This window comes from Bubalus bubalis, chromosome 16, assembly GCF_019923935.1.
Source record: "Bubalus bubalis isolate 160015118507 breed Murrah chromosome 16, NDDB_SH_1, whole genome shotgun sequence".
Taxonomy (NCBI): Eukaryota; Metazoa; Chordata; class Mammalia; order Artiodactyla; family Bovidae; genus Bubalus; species Bubalus bubalis.
Window position 1 is genome coordinate 2,602,137 of NC_059172.1, and position 24,539 is coordinate 2,626,675.

General features: G+C 41.8%; 1 protein-coding gene and 1 pseudogene across 1 annotated transcript; one reads left to right on the top strand and one right to left on the bottom strand.

The window, feature by feature from the left end:
* Positions 1 to 163: 163 nt before the first annotated feature.
* LOC102414442 (olfactory receptor 10Q1-like) lies at positions 164 to 24,539 on the top strand. The gene is given in 3 exon segments (XM_044929829.2): positions 164 to 395; positions 398 to 515; positions 23,918 to 24,539. Coding segments are annotated over 3 exon segments (972 nt in total).
* On the bottom strand, positions 1,181 to 20,109 carry LOC102414110 (annotated as a pseudogene).

Consider the following 24,539-nt stretch of genomic DNA (forward strand, 5'->3'; position numbering starts at 1 on the left):
ACTTGTTAAAAAGGGAGGAAATAGAGAATAAGTCTTAATTCTTCTAGTTTCTAACTCCAGTCTTAATTAGATTGCCTCATGACTCAGAGTATGAACTCATGTGTTGTTAGTCTGATTGTTTCTTTGTATTAATAACTCTCGACAGAGAAAGTCTGTTAACTCAATGTCCTGGGGAAACCGCTCATTGTGGATGGAATTCGTGTTCCTGGCCTATCCTTCCCAGTCAGAGCCGCACGTCTTGTCCTTCCTTGGGGTCAGCCTGGTTTATACATGGGTCATCGTGGGGAATGTCCTCATCGTGGCGGCCATCCAGACCGAAGCCCGCCTCCACACGCCCATGTGCTATTTCCTGGGCAGCCTCTCGGGAGTAGAAATCGGCTACACTGCTCGGGTGGTGCCCACCTCCTGGCCAACATCCTACGGTCGGAGAAGACCATCACCCTGCTGGGCTGTGCTACTCAGATGGGCCTCTTCATGGGACTGGGCAGTGCCGACTGCTTCCTCTTGGCTTCCATGTCTATGATTGCTCCCAGGTGGCACTAGAAAGAATCTGCCTGCCAATGGAGGAGACACAAGAGACACGGGTTCCACCCCTTCCCAGTTGGGAAGATCCCCTGAAGTAGAGAGTGGCAACCCACTCCAGTATTCTTGCCTGGAGAATTCCATAGACAGAGAAGCCTGGCAGTCCACGGGGCTGCAAAGAGTCAGACTCGATTGACCACAGTGACTACTCTGTGCCTCTTCCATGCCTTTTGAATGAAAAGTGCCTGCTGGTGCTGCTGCTGCGTCGATTCAGTCGTAGCCGACTCTGTGCGACCCCATAGACGGCAGCCCACCAGGCTCCCCCGTCCCTGGGATTCTCCAGGCAAGAACACTGGAGTGGGTTGCCATTTCCTTCTCCAATGCATGAAAGTGAAAAGTGAAAGTGAAGTCGCTCAGTCGTGTCTGACTCTTAGCAACCCCATGGACTGCAGCCCACCAGGCTCCTCCGCCCATGGGATTTTCCAGGCAAGAGTACTGGAGTGGGGTGCCATTGCCTTCTCCACTAGATGGGGTCTAAAAGTTCTTCCAGATACAATTCCACAGACTTAAATTGGCAAAAGCACCCTGAGCTCCAGGGACATCCTAAGGAAATCATAATGTCTTTACCTTGAAAATGAGGACTGGGCAGGTGGTAGTTTTTCAGAGAGGAAATGTCACTTGGGTCCTTCCTGGCCTGGGAGTTGCACCGGCAGATCATGGTGTCGGCCGGAGTCGTAATTCACGAAACAGCGAACTCATTTCCCAGGGTGAGTGTGTTCTGGAATAAACTTGCACGTCTTCACTCCACGCAGCTTTGCTGCCGCCTCCCCCATGACAGCAGCTGGGCACAGCAGGATCTTTCCCCGGGTCAGGAGCTTGATGGTTTCTGACGTTTTCCTAAGACATTCCTCCGAGAGATAGGGGGATCTGCCACGACGATGGCAAAGCTGTGTGTGCCGACCCTCTCAGGTAAGTCCACAGGGCTCTTGTAGTCATAGTAGACAAAGTCCTCTCCGTATACGGCAAACCTGCGGTCGTACTCGAAGATGCAGAGGGAGACGTCGTCTCTGAGCCGCTCTCTCAGCTTCTGGTAGACGCTGGGGGCTCACACACGCTATTCTGCCGCCCTACCCGGCAGCTGCCACGGCGTCCTCAGCAAGGCGGAGGGCCATCTCCGGGCTGTACCAGAACTGGCTCAGCCGCCAGTTCTCTTCTATTATCCTGATGTTGTGCTTGTCGTCACCACGGAGGTCAGAGTGGTGCTGCTTCTGCTCAGCATAAAATTCCTGCAGAGCTGCAAGGGCGTATGAAGAAAGCTGGGGAGGCGGGGAGGGGCGGCGGCGGGCGGGGGGGGGGGGCGGGCCGGGGGTGTCTTCGTCTTCGGAAAAGTGTCTACTATCATCCAATTTGGGAATGGATGCTAGTTATAAGATTCAGGATTTTGAGTCTGGGTTATAATTTTTATAACTGATTGTCTTATGACACATGTTTTGTTATGATGTCTCAAGTACCTTTGAAAAGAATGTGTATCCTGTAGCTGCTGAGTGCAGTCAATTGAAGTAAGTTAGCTAATAGTATGGATCTAATCTCTATCATTATCTTTGTCTACTCGTGTTATCCATTCCTATCAGAGGTAGGTAAAATGTTCAACTATGATTGTCAATTGTCAATCTCTCCCTTTACTTCTGCAATTTTTGTTTTGTTCTAGTTCTTTTATTTCCCTTTTTTTCTGAAGCTCTGTTATTAGATGTAAATATATTTAGCATGATTATATCTTGTTGATGGATTAACCATCTTATCATTAAGCAATGTTCATTTTTATTGCTGGTAATATCCCTGGTCCAGAAATCTACATCTAATCTTAATTTGTCCACATTATCTTTTTTATGATTAACATTTTCATGGTACGTATTGCTCTTCCTTTTGACTTCTACCTGCATTTCCTCATATATAAGGTATGGCTCTTATCAAGAGCATATATAGTTTGTACTTTTTCTTCTTAATCCTGATTGGACAATTTAGAGTACCATATTTCCATGTGTATTTTATTCATCTCTTCTCTTGTTTCTTAGTTTCTCCTTATCAGCCTCTTTTTGGATTTGTAAACATTTTTTCTAACAGCTTTTTAGATATATTTTTGTTCCATATTTTGTAGTTGCATTCTTATCATGGCCTACCAAGAATTGTTGTAATACTTTTGAAGTAAATGTGTAAGAAACTTTGAACAGTTTAATTCCATTTTCTGCCCCCATATTTGTGCTCTTATTGTAACATCTTACTTGTAAATTCCATCATACATTTTCATTTTTGTTTTAAATAGTCAACATTTTTAAAGGTATTCTAAAAGTAGTCTTCTCCATTTTTATCTTAATTTTAAGAATATTTTCACTGAATATAGAATTCTAGAAATGACCATTTTTCTTCCATCTCTTTAAAGATGTCATCCCATTGCCCTTTGGCTCCCATTTTTCTGAAGAAAAATCATTTGTGGCTTTGTGGAGGGGGGCAGGGGTTATCACCTAAAGGTACATTTGTTTTCTCTTTATCTTTGACTCCCAGCCACATAAATACAATGAATCTAAAGTTTGGGTAGGACTAGGGGATGGGGGGAAATTAAGGAATTCATCTTGTTAAAATAAGATAAAATGGAGACTACACTTGAAAATCCCCTAAGCAGACAAAATCAGTTAGGTCACATAAGCTAAACGTAATCTAGCTTATTTCATGAATATAAGTGAAACTCTACTTAGATATTTCCTTCTGTCTCTGATAATCATAAATAAAATTGAAGTCATCTTCCTAAAGTGGTATAACACCTTTTATCCAAGTCCTCTTTCATCTGGAAATTCCCATTGTAATAACCAATCATTGTCTAAGTTAAACAACTTCTCCATTCTCACTATATGAGCAATCTTGTATCAATAACAACATGCCTCTGAGCTTCAAATCACTTTCAGTTTGAAGTCTCCCTTTCTGCTTAGAGTTTCTTGCTCAATATAATATTCATATCAAGTAAAGTTCTCTAAATTTTCTTTTGACAATTGTATTTAAAACACATCTAAAATGCAAAATAAATCCAGCCTCTTCCAAACCCCCCAAAACCTCACTCATTATAGCATAACTCAGGTCCAAAAATCTTATCTAAATATCATTAGTTCAAAAGTCTCAAATCTCATCATCCAAACTACTAATGAAGGTCTAGATGAGACTTAGGGTACAGACATGCTAGGGTAAGATCCCTCCCCTTCTGCAGACCGAGAACTAGAAAACAAGGTGTCTGTTCCCAACACACACCGTGGGGCAGGCATAACATAGCAGTTCCAGACATTTCCATTCAAAATGAGAGAAACGGGAAGGAAAAATGGATTTCTTGGCTCCAACCAATTCTGAAATCAAACAAGGCAGATTCCATTAGTTTTCAAGGCCCGGGAATAATCCTCTGTGGCTCACAACTCCCAGCTCCGGGCCCACGGAGTCACTCTCTGTGGTCCACGGCACACTCCCTGGCCTCACTGCTTTCCCCAGAGTCATCTTTCCTTTCTCTTGAAGGGTAGCACATGTTTCCCAGGTGGCTCCGCGGTAAAGAATATGCCTCAAAATGGAGGAGAAATGGGTTCCGTCCCTGGGTGGGGAAGACCCCCTGGAGGAGAAAATGACAGCCCACTTCAGTATTCTTGCCTGGAAAATCCCGTGGACAGAGGAACCTGGTGGGCTGCCGTCCATGTGGCCACAAGTCAGACATGACTGAGCGCACACACAGCACATCTGCAGTTAGGCAGTTTCCTCAGACTATTACCTACTTGCCGAACTTGGGGAATATAATCTCCTTTTCTTTCTTTTCTTTCCTTTTAAGCTACATTTCATGATTCTATTTGACTGGCTGGTTAGTTTTTTTGGTTTAAGCAAAAAGTGTTAACTATTATTATATGTTCTGTGATTTCCAAAATTGCCAGTATGGATAGAAAAGTACGTTATGTGACGCTCCTGGGAACAATTTCTGGTCCCAGGATTTCACTGCTGCTGCCAGAGTCAGAAATCCACAAAACCCAGAAGACGCTGGCTATAAAGTCTTGCCCCTAAACTATGATCCATGCCAGCAAAGCTGATGACTTGCATATTGCTTTGCTCCTCTCATTTTCCTCTTTTTCAATTGTGGTAAGACCACAACATGAGGTATACCCTTTTAACAAATCTTTAAGTACATAATACAGTTTTGTTAACTACAGCCATAATGTAAGTCAGCTGTTTTGAACTCATTCTTCCTGTATAACTGAAATCTATACCGATTGAATGGCAATTCCCATTTCTCCCTGTACCCAGCCTCCTAGAAACCATGATTCCACTCTCTGTTGCTATGAATCTGACTATTTTAGATACTTCAGATAAGTGAAATCAAGCAGTATTTGCTCTTATGTAGCTTGCTTTTTTTACTTAGCATAGCATCCTCAAAGTTCATCCACGTTGTCACATATAATAAGATTTCATTTTTTTAAGATTGATCGATATTCCATTATATGTATATAGCACGTTTTCTGTATCCACTCATTCCCCTATGGACACTTAGGTCATTTCCATATCTAGGCTATTGTGAATAATCTTGTAATAAACATGGGATTATGGATATCTTATCAAGGAGGCCCCATAAAAAATAAATATGTAAAGATCATTTATATTGTATATACAGCTGACTTAATTAGATACTATAGTTGGCAAGTATATAATCTAAACTTTTTAAAGTTGATTTCTTTCGAATTTTTCTTTATGTTTTAAAAATGCTCTTGTTGCACTTTTTAAAACTTTATTGTGTTAAGAACAGTTAACACAAGATCTATCCTCTTAACAAATTTTAAGTAAACAATACATACTAATTACCTTCTAAATCATACATAAATATCCAAGTAAATTAACAAAGAACAGTAGGAAAGTACACACTTTCAAAAACACGACGTTGGATGACTAAGTGAATCAAATCACCTATATTACTGTATGTTCATCTAAGTCATAAGAAAATAAAAAAACATCCTAACTGTTCGATATTAGGGATTCATTTAATAAATTGTGGGCCATCGATACTACTCATATTAAGTTGTCACAAAAAACATGACCGTGAACACGGTATTTGAAAACACAGCCTCCTTTTTGATGCAACACTACATGCTGGCATTGCAAGAGTGTAAAATATGTTTGCAGGAATGAGGTCATCTGAACAAATAAACATATCTGGTGAGAAAAAATGGAAAATAAGTCTGAGTATAGTCTCTCTACTCATGTAACTACCCTCCAATTTTAAGAACCAGCACAGAGCTATTTAATTCATGATTGCCATGAATATAAAAGCAAGCTGTCTTTCCTCACATGGATTTGTAGATATTTTGGACTTTATGGACAAGTTTGATATGCTTATCTGGGCTTCAGAAAAGGCCATGTCGCCTGCTGTGGCTTCTGCCCTAAGACTCTCTCCCTTCTCTTTTCTGGGCGTGCTTGTCTGCTCAGACCACCACCTGCCTAGAGCCTAAGAGCGCCCCTCCCAGAACTCAGGTAGCCTCTGCACCTCTCACACATCACATCACTCTCAGGCTCAATCCCTAGCATCCTCGCCCTGCTTTGCTTTTTGTCTGTAGCACTCACCCCTTCTGACACATTATCACATGTTCTTTTTTAAATTTTATTTATTTTTAATTAGAGGATAATTTGTTTTACAATATTGGGTTGGCTTCTGCCATACATCAGCATGAATCAGCTCTGGGTATACATGTGTCCCTTCCCGCTTGAGCCTCCCTCCCATCTCCTACCCCATCTCAGCCCTCTGGTTTGTCGCAGAGTACCAGCGTATGATGTATGATGTCTGTATGTTCCTGCCGCATACACCAAATTCCCACTGGCTAGCTGCTTCACACACGGTAATGTGTATGTTTCAGGGCCACTTCTCAGCTCGTCCCGCCCTCTCCTTCCCCACTGTGCCCACCGGTCTGTTCTCTATGTCTGCGTCTCCACTGCGGTCCTGCATATAGGATCATCAATACCATCTTTTTAGATTCCATCACATGTTTTTATCCTTACTTTCTGCTCATTGCCTTTCTTCCCCCCTCCAAGAACACAGCCTCTATGAGGGTAAAATTCTCATCTATTTTGCATACTGATATATCCCAAACATTGGACATAGAATCTGGCTCATAGTAAGAATTCAATAAATATTTGTTTCATATTAAATAAAGATACATTATTAATAATGGGCATAAGACAGAGAGGGCTTCCCTGGAGGTTCAAGTTCCCTGGTGGCTCAGACAGTAAAGAATCCACTTGCAATGCAGAAGACCCAGGTTTGATCCCTGAGTCAGGAAGATCCTCTGGGGAAGGGAATAGCTACCCACTCCAGGATTCTTGCCTGGAGAATTTCATGGACAGAGGAGCGTGGCAGCTACCGTCCATGGCTACAGTGTCAAAGACTTGGATACGACTGAGCAACTACTTTTGACATAAGACAGGGAAGTGGAACTTGACTAAGAATTAAAGGCAACAGTAAGGATAAAGTATATGGTTTTAATTCCACGAGGTTGGAGGGAGGTGGAAAAGGAGAAACAAATTTTTAAAAGAGTAGGTTAAGAGGTGGGACTATACAGAGAACTCTACTCCATGCTCTGGAGTGAGCTAAATGGGAAGGAAATCCAAGGAAGAGGGGATATGTATATACATGTGGCTGATTCACTTTGCTGTACAGCAGAAACTGACACATTATAAAGCAACTATACTCCAATTTAAAAAGATGTGGGATATATAATAAAATATATTAAATATAAATATAAATATAAAATAAAAATATAGCTATAATTACCAAAAAATTAGACAGGTATATAAATGTCTTGAAAGACTGGAACAGCCTCAGCACAGGGAAAACGTGATCAAGAAATAGAAATAAGTAGGGTAAGAAAAAATGAAACCAACAATCAAAAGAAATCATTATAGGAAAATGCTTCATAATCCTGCTTATCAAGAAAAAAACACAGTTCATAGAATTTTAGAGCTGGAAAACTCCTTGGAGTCCGTTTAAACCAACACCTCATATCACAGGTATGGAAACCTGCCCACATAAGAGTTCCACTGTTTGCCTGAGGTCAACGGCTATATGGCAGATCCATAATTAGATTCCAGGTCTCCAGATGCCTAGGCTAGGGCTGAATTAGTGCATTATACATGTTCCATGAGCTCAAGCTGAAAGGAATGTGTGTCTTCAGCAAGGCTCACCGGGATATTGTCTGGAATATAACATGAGTAAGTTCCGTGCTGGGTATAGAAAAGGAATGAGAACACTCGTCTGGAATTCCCGGATAATGGCTGTTGATGGCGAACGCGCAAAGGAGCTGCTGGCTAGTCTTGCTTAGTTGATCAACTCAGGAAGTTTTTCTCAAATATTTTCTCTGGCTGGCTTCAGTTAAGGGGAACCACGGGGGAAATTCCTCCTCTGTAGGGACTCATTAACTTTAAAGAGGTGTCATAGAGGACAAGTAACCTGACTGAATCCGGCGAGACTGGACCCTGCATTAAGGAGGAGCTGTAGGTCTTCCCACTCAGGACTTGGGATGATTCCATAGGATAATCCTCCCAAAGGATGTTCCTCTTATCCTGCTCCGTCCTTGCCACAGATCTCTGAGAGGTGTCTCTTCTTATGAATATCAGCATGCAAAGGATACTCTTCTCCATTCTCACCTAGACATTATGGAGATATCACCCAACGTCCACCTGTCCTCCCTAAGAGATGCTGCACTGCATGAGGTTCATGGATCCTCATTCCAAGTCATGCTTTGAGAAGAGGAAAAATAGGGTCGATGACTTCCCTGGAAGAGCTCCTCTATCCTCCATGCCAAGAACTTTCAACATCTCAGCAAGAAAAGTTATCCTGATGGATTGAAGCAAATTTCAAAGTGGTAAGGCAGCATCTCAAGAGACAATTTCTTTTATTTGATTTTGACTTTATTTCTAAAAATAGTAATAAAACACAAGTATCTATAGTGCTTTGCAATTGGAGAAGAATATCCATATACATAAAATTGTGCAAAACAAACAAGTTACTGCACTTTTACAGATACAAAAAGTGTTGAATTACCTCACATCCTATACCTAAAAAGTGTGAAGCTAGGATAAAACTTGGGTCTTTTGTCTCTCCTTTTAATATACTGTCCATAGGACTTTTTTCAATGGTATGGCATGGACCTCAGTTTTTTTCAAGTAGAATTAAATCACAAATCCTTATTGGTGCTGGTGAAACAGATTTGGAAAATGTTTGAGGTAAAATGAAACTGTTTGCTTTACAACAGGGCCTCCCATAACTTCACTGTGCTAATATTCACTGTAACTCTTGAGAAAAATGCTTCCCAAGTTGACCATGAACTTTTTCATTTCTGAGGTGTCAAGAAGAAGTCTATTCTAAGGAACACAATTTAGGAATTACTTCCTCAGAAGATGTTTAAATTCTTTTACACGTCATGTTCTGTTATATGGCTGAAGCTAGCGATTGGCACCCCACTCCAGTACTCTTGCCTGGAAAATCCCATGGATGGAGGAGCCTGGTAGGCTGCAGTCCATGGGGTCGCTAAGAGTCGGACACGACTGCGCGACTTCACCTTCACTTTTCATTTTCATGCATTGGGGAAGGAAATGGCAACCCACTCCAGTGTTCTTGCCTGGAGAATCCCAGGGACGGGGGGGCCTGGTGGGCTGCCGTCTATGGGGTCCCACAGAGTCGGACACGACTGAAGCAGCAGCAGTGATTATGTCTTATAATTTTCTTACACATCTCCACATAGCTGATCCCAGGACTTGAGTTCTTTACATACTCCATACATGCTGGTCTGCTTGATTTGTATACTGATAAGTTACAGTGGCCTCAGAGCTGAGGTGACGAGAAGGCTTTGGGGGAAGCTCAGAGAAGTACCTGTCATTAGAGTTAGGGAAAGAAGAGAGTGAAGGAAAGTTTTACAGGAGAAATGACGCCTGAATTGAGCTCTGAAGGAGAAGGTGCAGCTAGGGAGCAGAAGAGGAGTGTCCAAGGTGGAAGGAGCAGATAATGCCAAACCCCCAGAGCAAGTGGGGCCGTGGGAAGGAACTGAAGATGGTTCAGTAGAGCTGGGGCAGAAAGCACAAGGTGGAGGGTGGAAAAACCACACCTCCTAGAAGTCAGGCAGGTCTTTCCAGGTGATGCAGTGGGATACAATCCGCCTGCCAAGCCAGAGACCCGGGTTCAATCCCCAGGCTAGGATCTCCCCCAGAGAAGGAAACGGCAACCCACTCCAGTATTCCTGCCTGGGATCCCATGGACGGAGGAGCCTGGCAGGCCACAGTCCCTGGGGTCACAGTCAGACAAGACTAAGCGACTGAAGAACAACAACAAAGTCAGGCAGAGCACTTGATTCACTCACTGGTAGTTCACCTTACTGCCAATTCTGTTAACTCACTGTGAGCACTAATTCTCACGACCACTCTATAGGGTAACCATATATATCCTATATAGCTAAAAATCTGAGATTCATGGAGATTCAGTAACTTTGTCCCAGATTCTGAAACTATGAAACAGCAGATCCAGAACCCACACTCTTTTTGAGAGATCAAATGTCTCTTAATTATCTTGGTCTTGGTAATCATTTATATATATATATCAAATCATCATATATACAATTACATTTGTCAGTTTTTCCTCAATAAAACTGGTGGTGGGAGAGACTGAAAAAAGGTATAATTAACTTGAGAATGGCTTAGTGGTCATCATTAGGGGAAACTGTTTGCAACAGGAGAAGTTTTAAAGAGTTTTCAGATTGCTCTACGAAAGGTGTTGCTGTTGTTCCGCTTAGCTGTGTGCATAGGAGCAGACCGAGTGTGGGCATGTTTCCCAGCAGCTCTGCCAGACCCATCCCATGTCCTTTCTGCTGCATATTTGCACTCTCTTAGCTTTTATATCACTTTTGTTGTACATAAAACATGAAATATACTCAAGGCCTGTATGTACACTTTACACTCTGGTAACTAATCACATAGAAAATAGATTCAGGCCCCGTATATGCTTATCACTAGCGTTATGCCTCTGAACAAGGCTTAATCTCAGCAGACCTTGAGTTTTGCATGAAGGATATATGTGGGACCAGGTACCTCTTAAGTTCCCTTATAGTTACCAGATACAGAGATCCAACTTTACATACACTTTATAAATAAGCACACATTTGACCTATGGGCTTTGCTATGGTTTCCTGGCTCACTGATATTTCCACAAGTGTTTAGGTTTTATATGCACAGTGTTTTCGGATTAGCAGGAAGCATATATTACACCTGGAAATACTGCTTCATCAGTCATTAAGGAATAACTGCTAACTAGATGAGCTTCACAACATTATCAAACTTATTCAATAAGCACATCAATAGCTTAATTGCTGTGCTTCCCACTAGCCATTAATCAAGTGAATCCATCCCATCCAAACCTTCCTCTTTGCATGCAGCAGACAAATATAAACAAAATCACCTTTGGACTAGGAAAGCCCCAGTCTATGTGGGGCTAAAGTAATTGTGGCCTAAGTGGGCTATAGAGGTGCCATTGGATATTGGCTTTGAAAGAAGTTTAAAGGACATGAGATTTAACTATAATTTAACTATAAACTATTTTACAATACAAAATAATTCAATCTAGTTCAAATCAAATTTATTGTGATGAGATACTCTGATGAACAAGACAGACATTCTTGTCTTTGTGGAGCTTAAATATAGCCCTGATTGAAATGTTTACCAAAATGGCATTGCCAGGAGAGGAGTGTTCCCCAAGGAAGGAATGTGGGCACCCAGAAAAAGAGTGAATTCTGCGAGTAGCAATGATAACAGGTCTGGGAGATACTCTGAGAATAGTTTTTGAAAGAGTAGTAGAAGACAGAATAATAAATGCAGCTTTATGGATTTGCATGGACTGTAATGTAATCAAGAGATGAAGTTTTGAACACCTCTTGAAATACGATAGGATGATAAAGACTTGGAACACAGAAATGTGTTGATATTTGCCCAATACTCTTTTGGACATGAAAAAATAAAGAGCTGGCACAGGGATAATGTTTATTAAGAACCTTTTTAGATACAATCAGCCTCTCATACATTGTGTGCATGTGTGCTAAATCGCTTCAGTCGTGTCCAACTCTTTGTGATGCTATGGACTCTAATCTGCCGGGCTCCTCTGTCCATGGGATTCTCCAGGCAAGAATACTGGAGTGGATTGCAGTGCCCTCCTCCAGGGGATCGTCCTGACCCCAGGACTGAACCCATGTCTCTTACATCTCCTGCACTGGCAAGCAGGTTCTTTGCCATTAGCGCCAGCTCTCATACATTAGCCGGATGAAAATGTTGACATGGCCAGATTTTTCATTTGGTCAGTGGCCAAAAGAGATGAATTTGAATGACAAAATCCATTACTCATACTTGAAAACTTGAATTGAAAACGTGAGGAAAATGTTCACAAAGATTGTGCCACACATCTCAAATGGTACACTTAACAGCAATGATAATATTTATTCCTACATTTCTTAAATAATTGAAGAAAAATGTATGTTTCTACTAAACAACAATATCAGCTTCACCAACTCCTGTTTTGCTCAAACTCCATGGTGCAAAATGGGATCACCTAGCTTATTACTCTATTTTATTTCGCTGAACCTCAAATGCTTCACTATTAAGAAAATAAGCAAATGTATCCTCCAAATGTGAACGTATGTCACAACTGATGAGATAAGAGAAAATGTGCATTCTTTTAAAATAACCCTCAGCAGCACTCCAAAAATGGTTTGAAAGAAACATCATTAGAGTAAGTGCAAAACCCTTGAAAGTGGCCATTGAAAGGGAAAATGCTTAATTCATAAGTACAAAGTTTGATATATTTTTTTATATTTTATAGACTCACTTTGAATATATGTGGTAGTTTTTTCCTTGAAATTGCCCTGACATAACTTGTCCTAGCAGACATCAAGCTCCAACACTATATGTCTTGCTTTATCCATAAAGTGTTTTGCAAATCTTGACAGTTCCCACCCAAGTAAAAGCTGCTTATTTGATTTTCATGTCTTAATAGGGGCTTCCCTGGTGCTTCAGCTGGTAAAGAATCCACCTGTAATGTGGGAGACCTAGGTTCAATCCCCTGGGTTGGGAAGATCCGCTGGAGAAGGGATAGGCGGCCTACTCCAGTATTCTTGGGCTTCCCTGGTGGCTCAGCTGGTAAAGAATCTGCCTCCAGTGCGGGAGACCTGGATTTGATCCCTGGGTTGGGAAGACCCCCTGCAGAAGGGAAGGGCTACCCACTCCAGTATCCTGGCCTGGAGAATATACAGTCCATGGGGTCACAAAGAGTCGGACACGACTGAGCAACTCTCACTTTCAGGTGGTGCTAGGGTAAAGAGCCCCCCTGCCAATGCAAGAGCCACAAGAGACACGGGTTTGATCCCTGGTTTGGGAAGATCCCCTGGAGTAGGAAATGGCAACCCACATCACTATTCTTACCGTGGAAAATTCCCTGGACAGAGGAGCCTATTGAGCCACAGTCCATGGGGTCGCAAAGAGTTGAATACTACTGAGCAACTGAACACACACACACACACACACACACACACACGTCTTAATAAGATAGATTCATTTTTAAATGTTTTCCTGAGTTAAAATCTATCTTATTTGCTTTTGGCGATAACTCCAGGAGTTGGTGATGGACAGGGAGGCCTGGCGCGCTGAGATTCATGGGGTCGCAAAGAGTCGGACACGACTGAGCAACTGATTTGATCTGATCTGATCTGAATCACATTATTTTACTGAAATATCCCTTCCATTTTATTCTTCTTCCTTTTCTCTTTTACTCTTCTTTTTATTTTCAATGCTTAGTAGAGCAACTCAAGACCTGGGAGAATACAGCTCTAGAGGAACCTCACTGCCCACTGGGGAAAAGATAAGAACTGAAGGGTAACTAGCCAAGGGAAATTCACCATCATGAGGAAAGAGAAAGGACGTCATTGATGTTCGCTCGACACTTAGCACGCCCCAGGCACATTATATATTTGAAACACTCAATCTTCATAAATTTCCCACATTCACATCTCCAATCACACATTAGAGAATCAGGGCTCATCAAGTAATATAACTAATGTAAAAATTAAATTAGTAAATCAGGGCAGTTTTCACACTCAGATCTAATTTTTTAATGTTTATTTGTTTGGCTGTGCTGGGTCTTAGTTGCCGCATGTGGGATCTAGTTCCTTGACCAGGGACTGAACTCATTGGTAATACTCATTGTTAATATTTTAAGATATATTGTTTTTTATGAATAGAAATCATTATCTGTTAAATGGAATCATGATTTAACAGTTTTTTATGATCTGTTTTTTCATGGGTTTCCTGATCTCATAAAGCATTTTCCACAACATCATTTTCAAATGATTGCATTTTCCCATCGCATGGCTAGACCCCAATAAATTTAAGCATTTTCTCATTAATGATATTTGGTTGGTACAATTTTCACTGTTATATCAGAAACTGTAATGAATATTCCTGTCAACAATTTTGTGCACATACACGATTAATTTATAAGAACATATTTATTCTTATAAATTCCGTAATACATTATTGCTGAATCAAAGTGAATGCATTTCTTCAAGTCTTTTATGACATACTACCAGATTGCACTCCACACATCTTTATAGCACTGTTATACTTCCAGTAACTAGAGCTTCCCAAATAGCTCAGATGGTAAAGAATCTGCCTGCAATGCAGGAGACCCAGGTTCAGTCCCTGAGTAGGGAAGAGCCCCTGGAGAAGGGAAAGGCTACCCACTCCAGTATTCTGGCCTGGAGAATTCCATGGACTGTATAGTCCATGGGGTCGCAAAGAGTCAGACATAACTAAGGGACTTTCACTTTCAGCAATATTTGGGATTATATCCCTCTTTGCAACTTTCACAACACTAGATATTATTATTTTTCCAAAACAATCAGTTTCTAAGCAGAAAATTATATCCAATTTTATTTAAGTTTATATTTATTTGAAAAATAATGAAATTGAATGTTTATATGTCTTTGAAGTTTTCTTTTTTGAATTGCTTGTTCTTCTGATTATAAACTTTTTTGCTGCGGGGTAAATTTTCATTTTCTATTCAGTTTGTTTATTGTATTTTTGACACACAGAACTTTTAAATGTTTATTCTGTCCAAGTGTCAATATTTTTATGTACTCTGCTTATTTGGTTGTAAGTCATTTGGTTGTACTCTGAGATCTGAAAAATATTTATCTACACCATCTTCTAGCTTTCTTCCACTTTTTAAAAATTTGAATCTTAATTTAATAAAATTACATCATTACAAAAATGAATCCAAATTGTCGAAGTAAGTTTGGGTGAAACCCAACTGAATTTTAAACATACAGTTCAGTGTGGTTGTGGAATGTGCTTGGAATGCTCAAACATGTCAGAGAATAAGCCGCAGGTCTCTTGTGCTCAGTGTATCACAGGCTCCATACAGCACCTTGCACAGAGGGAAGGACGAGCATTGGTTAATCTGACACATCGGCTAAGCTCAGTTAGGAGATTCCCTATCACATTCATTTGGAACCAGCCACCGCGACGAATGTCTTACTCATCTCAGTCTTTCAATTGGTTCTGTTGGGTCTTAAATCAAACAATTAAATATACTGTATCCTTTTTCTGTTTTCTTTCACAGGCTACATCCTAAGACACAGCGCTAAATAAAAGTGATGCTAGCCTTTTAATGTCACTATACATAAACCTGGTTGAATTTTTTTCTCATGTAAGTGTGAGATACTCTTTAATAAAACATAAACCCCACTCCAGTGTTCTTGCCTGGAGAATCCCAGGGACAGACAAGCCTGGTGGGCTGCCATCTATGGGGTCGCACAGAGTTGGACATGACTGAAGCGACTTGGCAGCAGCAGCAGCAAACCTCTCTTAAACTTATTTCCAGAAGCAAAATACTTTTCTCAGCTTACATTAAGCTATTTTTATCTTATATGCTTGCTCACACTTTCCTTTGTTTCCTTTGGCTCTCTGCACTATATTTTTACTTTTTAAAATCAGATTGTTTGGAGTGGATATGCTGTGTGTTTATTCTACTGATGATTATTACTCAGAAATTTATGGTTGAATAGGTAGTCCTCTAATTAGTCATATCTACATGAAATAGCTCTTGAATTCTTGCTTCCATTGATTGAAAAAATTAGTATCCTTACATTTCTCCCATCCTTCACTACCAATTTCCCAGTTGTGCACTTTGTGGTTTTAAATATGCAGAGCTATTCTAACTTTTTGCATTTTATATTATGCATTCTTTCAATAATTATCTTTAGAATTTTTTTTTGCTTTTAACAGTATTTGCATTAACCACTTAGTGTTAAATACATATCTTATTCTTTGATTTTTCAAACCAAGTTTTTACATTGCAACTCCCTCAATCTTGAATTTGGTTAATCACCCAGTTCAGTCAGTTCAGTCGCTCATTCATGTCGGACTCTTTGCAACCCCATGGACTTGCATGGACTACTTTCTTCAATTTAACTCTGAATTTGGAGTTCATGATCTGAGCCACAGTCAGCTTCCTGTCTTGTTTTTGCTGACTGTATAGAGTTTCTCCATCTTTGGCTGCAAAGAATATAATCAATCTGATTTCAGTGTTGACCATCTGGTGATGTTCATGTGTAGAGTCTTCCCTTGTGTTGTTGGAAGAGGGTGTTTGCTATGACCAGTGCATTTTCTTGGCAAAACTCTGTTAGCCTTTGACCTGCTTCGTTTTGTACTCCAATGCCAAATCTGCCTGTTACTCCAGGGATCTCTTGACTTCCTACTTTTGCATTCCAGTCCCCTATAATGAAAAGGATATCTTTTGAGGGTGTTAGTTCTAGAAGGTCTTGTAGGTCTTCATAGAACCATTCAATTTCAGATTCTTCAGCATTACTGGTTGGGGCATAGACTTGGATTACTGTGATATTGAATAGTTTGCCTTGGAAACGAACAGAGATCATTCTGTCATTTTTGAGATTGCATCCAAGTACTGCATTTCAGACTCTTTTGCTGACTATGATGGGTACTTCATTTCTTTTAAGGGATTCTTGCCCAGAGAAGTAGATACAATGGTCATCTGAGTTAAATTCACCCACTCCAGTCCATTTTAGTTCACTGATTCCTAAAATGTCGACATTCACTCTTGCCATCTCCTGTTTCAGTTCAGTTCAGTCGTTCAGTTGTGTCCGACTCTTTGCAACCCCATGAATTGCAGCACACCAGGCCTCCCTGTCCATCACCAACTCCTGGAGTTTACCCAAACTCATGTCCATTGAGTCGGTGATGCCATCCAACCCTCTCATCCTCTGTCATCCCCTTGTCCTCCTATCTTTCATCCCCTCCTCCTCCAATCTTTCCCAGCATCAGGGTCCCTTGCAATGAGTCAGCTCTTTGCATCAGGTGGCCAAAGTATTGGAGTTTCAGCTGCAGCATCAGTCCTTCCAATGAACACCCAGGACTGATCTCCTTTAGGATGGACTGGTTGGATCTCCTTGCAGTGCAAGGGACTCTCAAGAGTCTTCTCCAACAACACAGTTCAAAAGCATTAATTCTTCGTCGCTCAGCCTTCACAGTCCAACCCTCACATCCATACATGACTACTGGAAAAACCATAGCCTTGACTAGATGGACCTTTGTTGACAAAGTAATGTCTCTACTTTTTGATGTACTGTCTAGGTTGGTCATAACTTTCCTTCCAAGGAGCAACCATCTTTTAATTTCATGACTGCAGTCACCATCTGCAGTGATTTTGGAGCCCAAGAAAATAAAGGCTATCACTGTTTCCACTGTTTCCCCACCTATTTTGCCATGAAGTGATGGGACCAGATGCCATGATCTTTGTTTTCTGAATGTTGAGATTTAAGCTCTCCTTTTCACTCTCCTCTTTCACTTTCAAGAGGCTCTTTAGTTCTTCTTCACTTTCTTCCAAAAGGGTGGTGTCATCTGCATATCTCAGGTTATTGATATTTCTTCTGGCAATCTTTATTCCAGCTTCTGCTTCTTCCAGCACAGCGTTTCTCATGATGTACTCTGCATATAAGTTAAATAAGCAGGGTGACAATATACAGCCTGGATGTACTCCTTTTCCTATTTGGAACCAGTCTGTTGTTCCATGTCCAGTTCTAACTGTTGCTTCCTGACCTGCATACAAGTTTCTCAGGAGGCAGGTCAGGTGGTCTGGTATTCCCATCTCTTTCAGAATTTTCCACAGTTTATTGTGATCCACACAGTCAAAGGGTTTGGTATAGTCAATAAAGCAGAAATAGATGTTTTTCTGGAACTCTCTTGCTTTTTCAATGATCCAGTGGATGTTAGCAATTTGATCTCTGGTTCCTCTGCTTTGACCACTTCCAATTTGCCTTGATTCATGGACGTAACATTCCAGGTTCCTATGCAATATTGCTCTTTACAGCATCAAATTTTACTTCCATCACCATTCACATCCACAACTGGGTGTTGTTTTTGCTTTGACTCCATCTCTTCATTCTTTCTGGAGGTATTTCTCCACTGATCTCGAGTAGCATATTGGGCACCTACCAACCTGGGGAGTTTATCTTTCAGTGTCTTATCTTCTTGCCTTTTCATACAGTTCATTGGGTTCTCAAGGCAAGAATACTGAAATGGTTTGCCATTCCCTTCTCCAGTGGACCACATTCTGTCAGAACTCTCCACCATGACCCGCCTGTCTTGGGTGGCCCCACACGACATGGCTCATAGTTTCATTAAGTTAGACAAGGCTATGGTCCATGTGATCAGTTTGGTTAGTTTTCTGTGATTGTGGTTTCCATTCTGTCTTCCCTGTGATGGAGAAGGATAAGAAGCTGATGGAAGCTTCCTGATGGGAGAGACTGACTGAGGGAGAAACTGGGTCTTGTTCTGATGGGTGGGGCCATGCTCAGTAAATCTTTAATCCAATTTTCTGTTGATGGGCAGGGTTGTGTTCCCTCCCTATTATTTGACCTCCAGCCAAACTATGGTGGAGGTAATGAAGATAATGGCGACCTCCTTCAAAAGGTCCCATGCATGCACTGCTACACTCAATGCCCCCAATCCTGCAGCAGGCCACCACTGACCCATGCCTCCACCAGATATTCCTGGACACTCACAGGCAAGTCTGGGTCAGTCTCTTGTGGGGTCACTTCTCCTTTGTCCTGGGTCCTGGTGCACACAAGGTTCTGTTTGTGTCCTTCAAGAGTCTATTTTTGGCAGTCTGTAAGTTCTGGCAGCTCTATGGTAGGGTTAATGGTGACCTCCTCCAAGAGGGCTTATGCTATACCCAGGTCTGCTGCATCCAGAGCCCCTGCCCCTGCGGCAGTCCACTGCTGACCCGGACCTCCACAGGAGACACTCAAACACAGTTCTGGCTCAGTCTCTGTGGCATCTCTGGGTCCTGGTGGGCACAAGGTTTGTCTCAGGCCAGTATGCGGTTTGGTTCTAAACACGATTTCACCCCTCCTACCGTCCTGCTGGAGCTTCTCCTTTGAATGTGGATTATCTTTTTTTGGCAGGATCCAACATTCTCCTGTCGATGGTTGTTCAGCAGTGAGTTCTAATTTTGGAGTTCTGGCAGGAGATAATGAGCGCGCATCCTTCTACTCCACCATCTTGGAGTAATATTAATCACCCAGCAACCCAGATTTTTTGTTGAGGAATTATTTTAAGTGTATTTAAATTGAATGGCATGCAAGTGTCAACTTAAAAAATATTCACAACATAAAAGTTGAGAGTTATGCTTTATTTGGTGGGAATTTTTAGGACTTCGAGACAGCACCTCAAGTGACCCTGAGAACTACTCCAAGGAGGTGAGGGGAGGAGCCAGGTTATATACAAGTTTTACAGCAAAGGGCAGGTAGTCTGAATGTCAAAAGTTAAAGGTTATTATTAATTAAAGAAAACCAGGTAACCCAAGCTAAGGAATTCAGCTCCTGTCTATGTAGGGGAAAATGCAAGAGTCTGGGTTCACTGAAATCATTCCTTTGACATGCACCTCATCTATCTGGGGCCAGTTTCCTGTGTTTTCACATCCTGAGCTTCCTTTCCTTGGGGCTTACCTTAGGGAGTGGCCGTAGGTCTGCTGGCTGCTAGAAGGCAGACAGTCTCCTTCCTGTGTCCCTCAGGGCTCACCAGCTCACACCGGAGGGCTGGAAACGCTGATGACTTTGACATCCTTATTTACTGATATCACAGGAATATTCCATTTCTCACAAGCATACCTGATTTTATTGCTCTTCACTTTACTGTGTTCCCTGGTGGTTCAGAGGGTAAAGCGTCTGCCTGGAATGCATAAGACCAGGGTTCGATCCCTGGGTTGGGAAGATCCCCTGGAGAAGGAAATGGCAACCCACTCCAGTACTCTTACCTGGAAAATCCCATGGAGGGAGGGAGAAGCCTGGTAGGCTACAGTCCGTGGGGTCGCAAAGAGTCGGACACAACTGAGCGACATCACTTACTGTGCGTCACAGATATTTCCTCGTCTGACAAGTTGAAGGTTTGCCCTGCATCAAGCCGGTCTGTTGATGCCATTTTCCAATAGATTTGCTCACTTGTTTCTGTGTCACATTTTGGTAATTTCTTGTAATATTTCAAACATTTTCATTATTGTTCTATTTTTTATGGTGATCTGTTTCCTGTGATCTTTGTATTACTCTTGCAAAAAGATTATGACTGGCAGAAGCTCAAATGATCATTAGCACTTTTTAGCAATAAACCACTTTTAATTAATGTATCTATATTTTTATAGTCAATGGGGTCACCAAGAGTTGGACACGACTGAGTGACTAAGACTTTCACTTTCACTTTCATATTTTTTAACATAATGCTATTATTGCACATTTAATAGACTATAGTATTGTGTAAACATAACTTTTAAATGCACTGGGAAACAAACAAAAAAAAATTGTGACTTGCTTTATCATGATAATTGCTTTATTTCTATGGTCTTGAACTGACCTCACAGTATCTCCAAGCTTTGCCCATGTTTCCTAAGCCCTGGTAAATTTGAGAAAGTCTTTTTGTTGTTTTTGAACATAAAGCTCTAAAGCCTGAGTATAGAATTCTTTCACAAAAAATATTTGCTTTTCTTTAAACTCTATAGACATTGCTCTATTGTCTCTTGGGGTTTTGTATCAAAAATAAAAGTGTAGCCCACTCTAATATAAAAGTGCTTAGTTGACAGGTATTTTTCCCTATCTTCATAAAACTTATTCACCTGATGGTTTTAATGCCTATTTGAATTCTGCTATTGCATCTTTAGTTTTCTTACTTTCTTTTCTTACCTCAGGCAGCTCTGCTTCATTATTACATGATTCCCTTTACATGTTCCTTTCATCTGAATTTGTCCAAGTCTTAAAAGTTTAGGTTCATGGTTGAAATTTTTTTTTAAATATTCAAATGAGAGGAAATACACAAAGAGTATATATCAGAAAGGGTTGTAATAAAAGATGTTTGCCTAGTTTCATATGGAGTCAAAACTGGATGAAAAGTGAAAAACTCATGAATAAATTATAATGTAGCCATAAAAAAATGGGATACTATAGCACAGTGGCAAGAACAAAGTCTTGCTATAAAAAGCAGCAAGACTAACTTTGCAGACATAATGTTGAAGCCAGGTACAATAAAGCACACACTTTATTATTACATATATAAATTGAAGCACAGTTTAACTAATCTTCAGTGATAAGGCCAAAAGAGTGGTTATCTTTGTGAAGCATAAAGACTGAGAGAAGACATAAAGAATGTTTGTAGGGTACTGGAATTTTTCTATTTCTTAATCTTGATAGAGTTTATGCTGGTACATTAACTGTGTAAAAAAAACAGATCAAACTGTACATTTAGAATTTGTGACGTTCTTTCTGTGTATGCTATATTTCAAAAAGAATGTTTACCAAAAATGTAAACAATACATTGATTTACCTAATTTTGAAAATATCTACAATTATTAATAGAGTCAGTCCTCCCTATCCACATGTTCTGTACCCAACAGTTCAGTTCAGTTCAGTCACTCAGTCATTTCTGACTCTTTGTGATCCCATGGACTGCAGCATGCAAGGCTTCCCTGTTCATCACCAACTCACTCTCAGAGCCTACTTGATGTCCATTGAGTTGGTGATGCCATCCAACCGTCTTATCCTCTGTCGTCCCCTTCTCCCACTTTCAATTTTTCCCAGCAACAGGGTCCTTTCAAATGAGTCAGTTCTTCGCATCAGGTGAACAAAGTATTGGAGTTTCAGCTTCAGCATGAGTCCTTCCAATGAATATTCAGGACTTATCTCCTTTAGGATGGACTGCTTGGATCTCCTTGCAGTCCAAGGGACTCTCAAGACTCTTCTCCAACACCACAATTCAAAAGCATCAATTCTTCGGTGCTCAGCCTTCTTCACAGTCCAACTCTCACATCCATACATGACTACTGGAAAAACCATAGCCTTGACCAGACAGATATTTGTTGGCAAAGTGATGTCTCTGCTTTTTAATATGCTGTCTATGTTGGTCATAACTTTTATTCCAGGGAGTAAGCATCTTTTAATTTCATGGCTGCAATCACCATCTGCAGTGATTTTGGAGCCCAAAATAATAAAGTCTGTCACAGTTTCCACTGTTTCCCAATCTATTTGCCATGAAGTGATGGGACCAGATGCCACGATCTTAGTTTTCTGAATGTTGAGTTTTAGGCCAACTTTTTTCACTCTCCTCTTTCACTTTCATCAAGAGGCTCTTTAGTTCTTCTTTGCTTTCTGCCATAAAGATGGTGTCATCTGTATATCTGAGGTTATTGATATTTCTCCCAGCAATCTTGCTTCCAGTTTGTGCTTCATCCAGCCCAGGGTTTCTCATGATGTACTCTGCATATAAGTTAAATAAGCAGGGTGACAGTATACAGCCTCAATGTACTTCTTTCCTGATTTGGAATCAGTTTGTTGTTTCATGTCCAGTTCTAACTGTTGCTTCTTGACCTGCAAACAAATTTCTCAGGAGGTGGGTCAGGTGGTCTGGTAGTCCCATCTCTTTAAGAATTTTCCACAGTTTGTTGCTATCCACACAGTTGAAGGCTTTGGCATACTCAATGAAGCAGAAGTAGATGTTTTTGTGGAACTCTCCTGCTTTTACAATGATCCAACAAATGTTGGATCTGCCCCCATGGGTTTGACCAATCAGCAATAGAGAATTTTTTTAATTTCCAGAAAATTCCCTAAAGCAAAACTTGAATTTGCAGGGCACCAGCAACTATTTCAGAGAAGGCAATGGCACCCCACTCCAGTACTCTTGCCTGGAAAAACCCATGGATGGAGGAGCCTGGTAGGCTGCAGTCCATGAGGTCGCTAAGAGTCGGACATGACTGAGTGACTTCACTTTCACTTTTCACTTTGATGCACTGGAGAAGGAAACGGCAACCCACTCCAGTGTTTTTGCCTGGAGAATCCCAGGGACAGCGGAGCCTGGTGGGCTGCCGTCTATAGAGTCACACAGAGTCAGACATGGCTGAAGTGACTTAAGAGTAGCAGCAACTATTTACAAAGCATTTGCATTGTATTAGGTATTATAAGTACTCTAGAGAGGATATAAAGTATGTGGGAGGATGTGTGTAGGTTATAGGCAGATACTGTCCTATTTTATGAAAGGAACTTAAGCCTTTTTGGGCTTTGGTATCAATCTCACACAGATAACAAAGTACAACTGTACGCAACTCTTTAAATACAAGCAAAGAATTAGCCCTTGTCAATTGGATTTTAAATAGCAGAGTTTAAAACAAAAAGACATCTCTGTCAACAGAAACTTCTGTAGATTACAATCTATCCCATTCATGAAGATTTCCCAGGGAGAATGTACCATGCCCTCTACTGTGAATTCGTTTCCAAACATTGAGATTGGAAACTGGATACTAAATAGGCAATTTCAAATCAAAAGCAAAATTTTAAGTCCTTGATTCTACTCACACAATTGAGTAATTCAGGAAAGGCAGTCTCAGCATCTTCTGGTCTTCTTCCGCAGGAGACATGTGGGCGAGGAGCCCTGTCCTCAACCAGTCTGGCCCCACGGAGTTTGTGTTTCGGGTCTTCACCACCGTCCCAGAATTCCAGGTCCTCCTCTTCGCCCTCTTCCTCGTCCTCTACTTGATGATCCTTTGCGGCAACACGGCCATCATCTGGGTGGTGTGCACACACAGCTCACTCCACACCCCCATGTACTTCTTCCTGTGCAGTCTGTCCTTCTTGGAAATCTGCTACACCACCGTGGTGGTACCCTTGATGCTTTCCAACATTTTGGGCGCCCAGAAGCCCATCCCACTGGCTGGCTGTGGGGCCCAAATGTTCTTCTTCGTCACCCTGGGCAGCACTGACTGCTTCCTCTTGGCGGTCATGGCCTATGACCGCTACGTGGCCATCCGCCACCCGCTGCATTACATGCTCATCATGACCCGGAAGCTCTGCGTCCGGATGGTGGGCTGTGCCGTGGGCCTGGCCTCCCTCCTCTCCCTGCAGCTCACCATCCTCATCTTCACCCTGCCCTTCTGTGGGCACCGCAGCGAAATCAACCACTTCCTTTGCGACGTGCCCCCAGTCCTGCGGCTGGCCTGCGCAGACATCCGCGTGCACCAGGCCGTGCTCTACGCCGTGGGCAGCCTCGTGCTGACCGTGCCCTTCGTCCTCATTTCCGTCTCCTACGTGCTCATCGGCTCGGCCATCGTGCGCATCCGCTCTGCAGAGGGCCGCTGCAGGGCCTTCTCCACCTGCTCCTCTCACCTCGCTGTGGTCCTGCTGCAGTACGGCTGCTGCAGCCTGGTCTACCTGCGCCCCCGGTCCAGCACCTCGGAGGATGAGGACCGCCGAATCGCCCTGATCTACACCTTCATCACCCCCTTACTCAACCCCCTGATTTACACTCTGCGCAACAAGGATGTCAAAGGTGCTCTGAAGAATGCCTTCGTCAGTAAAGCAGCCTCAGACAACACTTGA